At 43.2% G+C, this 8113-nt stretch overlaps 1 protein-coding gene across 1 annotated transcript; it reads left to right on the top strand.

Annotated features, from left to right (window-relative positions):
- Nucleotides 1-154: 154 nt before the first annotated feature.
- LOC112079721 (dynein axonemal heavy chain 5-like) lies at nt 155-4114 on the top strand (the record flags this gene model as incomplete). Its single annotated transcript, XM_024145587.1, has 8 exons — nt 155-327; nt 622-752; nt 1141-1294; nt 1434-1701; nt 1860-2091; nt 2424-2538; nt 3390-3554; nt 3950-4114. Coding segments are annotated over 8 exons (1403 nt in total), but the record flags the coding sequence as incomplete, so codon positions are not given.
- Nucleotides 4115-8113: the final 3999 nt, after the last annotated feature.

Raw genomic sequence — 8113 nt, forward strand, 5'->3', positions numbered from 1 at the left:
ATATTCATATATATATATATATATATATATACAAAAGAAACGTTTTATTTACATTCACATTTCTTAAATATAGCTACGTGCTACATTAGCAGAGAGTTGGATCATTTGAATGAATAATCTGGTATTGACAATGACAAAAATTATTTCCCACCAGGTGAGGAGCCAGAGGATACAGACTTTGAGATGCCCAAGGTGTATGAGCCCATCGAGTCGCTTGAGGGCCTGATGGAGAGGCTCAACATGTTTCTTGGCCAGTACAACGAGAGCATCAGAGGAGCTGGCATGGACATGGTGTTCTTCAGAGATGCTATGATACACCTTGTCAAGGTAGAGGGAAACTGTCATTATGTTCACCTATAGGTGTTTATGAGCAATTATTACCACCTTTGTCATGCATTATAGTGCATTGTGTATAGATCATAAGGTATTATAAAACATGCTTAAATCACATTACAAAGAGGGTGTTCATAAAAAGTATTACTAAACATTCACATTGGAAGCTTTTGAAAGGCTTAGCTATCGTAAAGTCAGTCACCAATGAGTGTACACATCAAATCACTTGATATAAGAACGGAAAAGGTCTCTCCCACTCTAACACTCCGCCTGTCTGTCTGCCTGTAGATCTCCAGGATCATCCGCACCCCCAGAGGGAATGCCCTTCTAGTAGGAGTGGGGGGCTCAGGCAAGCAGAGCCTGACTAAACTGGCTTCCTTCATCGCCGGATACAAGACCTTTCAGATCACACTAACACGGTACAGACACACCCTCCAATATCTATACTAGCATACTACTACATACTTCATACTTCATACTAAGTAGTATGCTAGGAAGAGTATTGGAACAGACACACGGTCTCATATAGTCCGTCTACAACTGTAACAGGTGTTTATCATTGAATGTGGTCATGCAGTTCTGTTGTCCTCCTGTAGATGGTAGCTTTGCTTGCATTTCTGCAAGTGCACAGTGACTCTCTGCTAATTTGTCTTTCCTCGATTCCTCACGCCCCTGTTTTCGCCTCCTTCTCGAAACGCATTGGAGGAATGGAGGAAATACTCATTGAGAAAGAGCTGAGAAAGATAGAAAAATATGTATTTTCACACCTTTGCTATCACCTGTAACATCCCTGTGTTCTGTCCTCAGTTCGTACAACACTGCTAACCTGATGGAGGATCTGAAGGGTCTGTACAGGACAGCAGGCCAGCAGGGAAAAGGCATCAGCTTCATCTTCACTGATAACGAGATCAAGGACGAGTCTTTCCTGGAGTACATGAATAATGTGTTATCATCTGGGGAGGTCAGCACGTTGATCACATGAACACACGTAAAATATTAGAGTGTTTTCAAGAAGTTGTGTCAATCTGTGTTTGAGAAAAAAATATTGCACTCCATTATAACTTGGATAACTGTTGTTATATATTGTGCTGGTTTCTCAGGTGTCGAACTTGTTTGCTCGAGACGAAATTGACGAGATCATCAGTGACCTCATACCAGTCATGAAAAGAGAGTTTCCTCGGCGACCACCAACCAATGAGAACCTCCATGACTATTTCATGAGCAGGGTCAGACAGAACCTACACGTGGTTCTCTGCTTCTCTCCTGTTGGGGAAAAGTTCCGGAACAGAGCCCTGAAGTTCCCTGCCCTCATCTCCGGCTGCACCATGGACTGGTTCAGCCGCTGGCCCAAAGATGCTCTGATCGCAGGTGTGTGTGTGTGTGTGTGTGTGTATGTGTGTGTCCGTTGGTGTCCGTTTGTGGGTATGCATGTGTTTTTGTCTCTGTGTATGCACACATACAGTATAAATGTATACTGCACACTTTAATAGTGATTTGCTTCAATCTCCAATCTGTTTACTCTCCAGTGTCAGAGCACTTCCTGTCCACCTATAACATCGACTGTTCGACCGTGGTGAAGGGGGAGGTGGTGCAGTGTATGGGCTCCTTCCAGGACGGCGTGGCAGAGAAGTGTGTAGATTACTTCCAGAGGTACCGCCGCGCCACGCACGTCACTCCCAAGTCCTACCTCTCCTTCATCCAGGGATACAAGACCATCTATAAGGAGAAGCACTCYGAGGTGCAGACACTGGCACACAGGTAATTACAGTACTTCCTTACTCTCTTAATGCTCTTCGTTCCTATGTGGAACATGCGGCTTCACAGTACACCATGGTCWAATGGTAGATGTTTTTCACAGCATTTATCTATCGTAATGCTGTGTGTCTATCACATGATTTAATATAATACTAGTATTATATAGTATTYTATATACCAATATATGGTGTACACTGTGCTATATCACTCTCTTAGTATTCTGCCTTTTAGTCATAGTTTACTCATTAATATGTGTTCAAGAAAGATTAGACAGAACTTACCTGGTATACTTGTATAATACAATGATTGCTGATCCCATTCTGTTTCCCCATCAGGATGAACACAGGTCTTCAGAAGCTGAGGGAGGCCTCTGTGTCTGTAGCATTACTCAGCAAAGAGCTGGAGGTCAAAGAGAAGGAGCTGCAGATCGCCMACGAGAAGGCAGACATGGTGTGTGTGTGTGTGTMTGTTTGGTGTATGCTACTCCTCTATCTCTTGTTTCCCAGCAACAGACTTACCAAATACCAATACCAGAACTTTGAAGTGTACATATACTGAACAAAAATATAAACGCAACATTCAAAGAGTTTACTAAGTTACAGTTCATATAAGGAAATCAGTACATTTGGAGAGCATTGGCCCACCCACTGGGGAGCCAGGACCAGCCAATCAGAATTAGTTCTTCCCCACAAAAGGGCTTTATTACAGATATAAATACTCCCCCCCCCTTCCCACCCCCTCAGACATCCCGCAGGTGAAGAATCTGGATGTGGAGGTCCTGGGCTGGAGTGGTTAAGATTGTGTGGCCGGTTGGACGTACTGCCAAATTCTCTAAAAGGCAGCTTAAGTAGAGAAATTAACATTCAATTCTCTGGCAACAGCTCTGGTGGACATTCCTGCAGTCAGCATGCCAATTGCACACTCCCTCAAAACTTGAGACATCGGTGGCATTGTTGTATGACAAAACTGCACATTTTAAAGTGGCCTTTTATTGTCCCCAGCACAAGGTGCACCTGTTTGATCATTCTGTTTAATCAGCTTCTTGGTGTGCCACACCTGTCAGGTGGATGGATTAACTTGGCAAAGGAGAAATGTTTACTAACATAGATGTAAACAAATTTGTGCTCAACATTTTTGAGAAATACGTTTGTTGTGCGTATGGATAAAAAAAAAATGTATCTTTATTTCTGTTCATAAAACATGGGACCAACACTCTTCATATTGCATATTAACTGTTGCTTTATGCAAACCAAAAGATGCACCTCACTTCCTGTCTCTTGTGATGGTTTGTTGTGTCTCAGGTGTTGAAGGTGGTGACAGTGAAGGCCCAGGCAGCAGAGAAGGTCAAGGTGGAGGTCCAGAAGGTCAAGGATAAGGCTCAAGCCATAGTGGACAGCATCTCTGCGGACAAGGCCTTCGCTGAGGAGAAGCTGGAGGCTGCCAACCAGCCCTGGAGGAGGCTGAGGGTGCCTGCAGTCATTGGGAGGGGGGGGGGTCTTGTCCCTCAACTCAGGGGTTGGCAAATACGAGCCCATTCATAGTGGCCCAGGGGGGGTTGGATACAAACATGTTTATGATTATCTTGGGTTAACAAACACTCCAGCCACTCTTGAATGTCAAACATATATGAAAGTATGTACAAAATATCTGGACCTGTAATGTTTTCAATAACTGCCCTTTTTCTATGCCGGCAAATTGCCCTCGATGAATTTTGAATATCCGACGTGGCTCGGTGAATGATTGCCCCCTCCCCTCCCTCAAATGGTAGTTTCTTCTCTGTACATCAGGTGAGAATATTTAATGAAGCTCCCTCGTTACTTATGTTAGTTGTTTCCTTCCTCATGTATTCTCGACCATCAAGCCCGTCGGACTTGCCACGTGTCGGACCCTGGGTCGGCCTCCACTCAATCATGAGGATCATGGACTGTGTTCTGCTGGCTGTTCGCAGAGGAGGGTGAACACGGTGAAGATCGACCCGGAGAAGAACTCACCATGCCCTTCTCTGGAGGAGTCTCAAAACTCATGACTGTGGGAACTTCTGGGCAGTCTGCAGGTAGGAAACAGATGGCAGCATCTAAGTATATTGCTATATAGCAAATAAAGTATATAGTGTGCAGGTCAACATCTACATCTGTACCAGACTAAACTGTGCATTTCTACAGTACATACTCCATGACACTACACTATAATGGTTACAGTTAATTTAGAAGTTTCATACACTTCGCAATATTTTGTCACAGATCTTGAATTTTAATCGTAAAATTCTGTCGCTTGGGTCAAGTTAGGATACATTTATTTTCTGAATGGTGAAAATGTCAGAATAATAGTAGAGAGAATGATTTATTTCAGCTTTTTTTTCTTTCATCCATTCCAGTGGTAGCAGTTTTTAACATACATCATTATATCTTGGTAGATTGTTTAAATTGTTTAACTTGGGTAGTACGTTTCGGGTTAGCCTTCCCAGCTTCCACAAAAAGTTGGGTGAATTTTGGCCATCTCTACAGACGCTTGGTGTAAGAGTCAGGTTTGTAGACCTCCTTGCTCGCACATGCTTTTAGTTTGAACAGAAATGTTTTAATAGGAGTTGAGGTCAGGGCTTTGTGAATGGCCCTCCAGTACCTTGATTTGTTGTCCTTAAGTCATTTTGCCACAACTTTGGAAGTATGCTTGGGGTCTTGTGCATTTGGAAGACCCGTTTGCGATCAAGCTTTACTTCCTGATGATGTATTTTGTGGATGTTGCTTCAATATATCCACATCATTTTTTTCCTATGTGCCATCTTTCTGTGAAGTGCACAGTCCTCTGCAGCAAAGCACCAGACATGCTGCTGCCACGCGGGCTTCACGGTTCGGATTGGTGTTCCTTCGGGCTTGCAAGCCTCCCCCTTTTTCTCCAAAATATGATCGGTCCATTATGGAAAAAGAGTTTTTTTTGTTTCATCAGACCAGAGGGCATTTCTTTCAAAAAGTTACGATCTTTGTCCATGCCAGTTTGCAACCGTAGTCTGGCTTTTTTTATGCGGTTTGAAGCAGTGGTTCTTCCTTGCTGAGGCGGCCTTCAGCTTATGTCGATATAGGACTTGTTTTACTGTGGATATAGATACTTTTGGTACTGTTTCCTCCAGCATCTTCACAGGCTCTTTGCTGTTGTTCTGATTGATTTGCACTTTTTTGCACCAAAGTTCGTTCATCTCTAGCAGACAGAACGCGTCTCTTCCTGAGGCGGTATGATGGCTGCGTGGTCCATGGTGTTTATACTTGCGTCTATTGTTTGTACAGATGAACGTGGTACTTCAGGCATTTGGAATTGCTCCACGGATGACTGACTGTGGAGGTCTAACAATTTTTTTGGCTGATTTTTTTGATTTTCCCATGATGTAAGCTATATAAAAAAAAAAAAAAAAGAGGCCTGAGTTTTTAAAAGGTAGCCTTGAAATAATCCAAGGTCCTCCAATTGGGACTCAAATTATATAAATTAGTCTTCAGAAGCTTCTAAAGCCATGAATCATTTTATGAAAATTTCAGAGCTGTTTAAGGCACAGTCACTTAGTGTGTGTACTTGACCCACTGGAATTGTGATACAGTGAATAATCTGTCTGTAAACAATTTGCTTGGAAAAAGTACTTGTGTCATGCACAAAGTAGACTGTCTACGACTTGAGACAAACTATAGTTTGTTAACAGAAATTTGTGGGGTGTTGAAAACAAGTTTTTAATGATCAACTAAGTATGTAAAACTTCCGAGCAACTGATAACATATGACAGGAAATTTTTCACGTGGTGATGCAATGGCAGCTTGCTTTTGAGATCTCCGGCTCTGTTGTCTCTCTAAAGCAATTCCCCAAAGACAGTACGAATGAGGAGATGGTGGAGCTCTGCTTGCCTACTTCGACATGCCAGACTGACACCTGGAGACGGCCATGCGCGTGTGTGGAAACGTGGCTGGTCTGGCCTCGCTGGACCAAAGCCATGGCCTCCTTCTTCTCCATCAAAGGAAGGTGCTCCATTAAAGGTTGGGCCTAAACCCCGGTGGTGTTATGTACACCCCGTTCTGATTAACCTTTGACCATGGTGTACCTACAAATTGCTATTGATTTCTTGTTTTCGTACATTTTGTTGTCACCGAGTGTCGTTATCTTTGATACTGTATTCCTCTTAGGCTAACCTGGAGTGCAGCAGAACGGCTGGCGCATGGCCCAATAGACTGCAGCGGCCCGCGAGAGTTGGATTGACAAGCGGCGAGCTGGATGTTGTCAAGCAGAGTATGAGAAGGGCATGATGGAGAACAGGTCTGACACTCTTCTCATTGCTTACATTAAAAATAAACTAAAAAGATGATGTTCAAACATATATTTGTTTTTTATATCTCTCTCTCTCTGCCTCTCAGACATGTTGGAGGATGCTGAACGCTGCAGAACAAGAGCAGACGGCCTCTAGCCTCATCAGTGGTCTGGCTGGAGAGAAGAGCGCTGGACAGAGCAGAGCAAAGAGTTTGCCGCCAGACAAGCGCCTTGGTTAGGTGGGTTCATTCAACCTTTTTTCTCCACCTATTTTACAGTAATTAACAGGATAATTTTCAAAGCTTTCGTATTACCTTTGGTCATTGTCTACAATTCTCTACATCTTATTTTTTGGTGGGAGATGCTCCGGTTTGCTTCTGTACATATTTTCAATGCTGTATTAGTATTTTATGGTTTGCTATACGTAAGATGGATTGCTGAACAACCTATGTGTGCTTACTTCCTGGTTAGGTGACATTTATTGGCCACGGTTTTGTCCACTTCGGCCTTCACGAGGATTCCGGACCTTCCTTCCTGACCGACTGGCAGAGGGAGTGAAAGACGCAGACACATCCCGTTCGGAACAACCTCAACCTGACCGAGATTGCATGATCGACGCACCCACGGTCAGCGATGGAACTTCAGGGCTGCCAACGATGACTATCCATCAATGGAATCATGCATCACGCAATGGCCTCAACGTTCCATCTCCTCATAGACCCCAAGACACAGGGCAAGATCTGGATAAAAAAATAAGAATCCATGTGAGCTGCAGGTTTGGGCTGGCCACTTCATTTCCACACTATTCTCTCGCCTAATCTATGCCTCCCATTGGTCCAGCCGATAGATTTTGTATGTTTCTAACAGCGGTTAACTAGCCTTAGGCTAACTAACTTCCTTCTTGTAAACTACCTCTTCTGGTACAGAAACTCTGTGTAATACTGTGTCAGTATGATACATTCTGTGGTTCCCGAATACCTCCTTGACCAAAGTACTTCAGGCACCTGGAAGGACAGCTGTCTCTGGGGCGCCCCTACTGATCCGCAGGACGTAGGGAAGATTTCTGGACCCGGCACTGGACAACGACTGGAGAAAACTTCATAAGACGGGCCTCCACTTATAAAGTATGTACTATTATCTAACCACTTGTCAATCATCACATTATCAAATGAACACATTACGTTATGGGCTTTTTCTGGGGCTATTCTCTATATTAATACATGACGAGAATGTCGTCAAAATGTTGTTATTGCATACCTTTGTTCGGTTCAATGTTCTCTAGCTATATAGTATCTAAATACACATTTCATGTTTGTTAATTTCAAACGAATACAATATAAAAATCGCTGCCCAATTCAAACCATGTGGGTTCAGAATTTCAGCAATTATCTCAGAATATTCTTTTTAAGATAGAACTTGTAGTCCCAAGCTCTCGACATTCATGTGGTTATGTAGTTTTATTTACCTTATAACAGTCACTGCTGGCAAACAATTGGCTTGGGTACGTTTTTTGGTTGAAAAAAGTCAGGAAACTATGTCATAATCCGTTCAGCCGGATTGAAAGTTTTGGAACGTTCAGAGAGAATAGGCTAGCACACGCATCAACAGCCTCTGACATGTAGAATAAGAATCACATCAACTCTATTCATTGGAATTTCTATTGAACGTTCCAAGAATGTTGGCAAATTGAAACATGTTGGTCTGCTTAATCTGGACAACGGCTTTTGTCAGCATGGAGTGGTTGGGC

The sequence above is a fragment of the Salvelinus sp. IW2-2015 genome, unplaced genomic scaffold (genome assembly GCF_002910315.2).
Source record: "Salvelinus sp. IW2-2015 unplaced genomic scaffold, ASM291031v2 Un_scaffold9222, whole genome shotgun sequence".
Taxonomy (NCBI): domain Eukaryota; kingdom Metazoa; phylum Chordata; class Actinopteri; order Salmoniformes; family Salmonidae; genus Salvelinus; species Salvelinus sp. IW2-2015.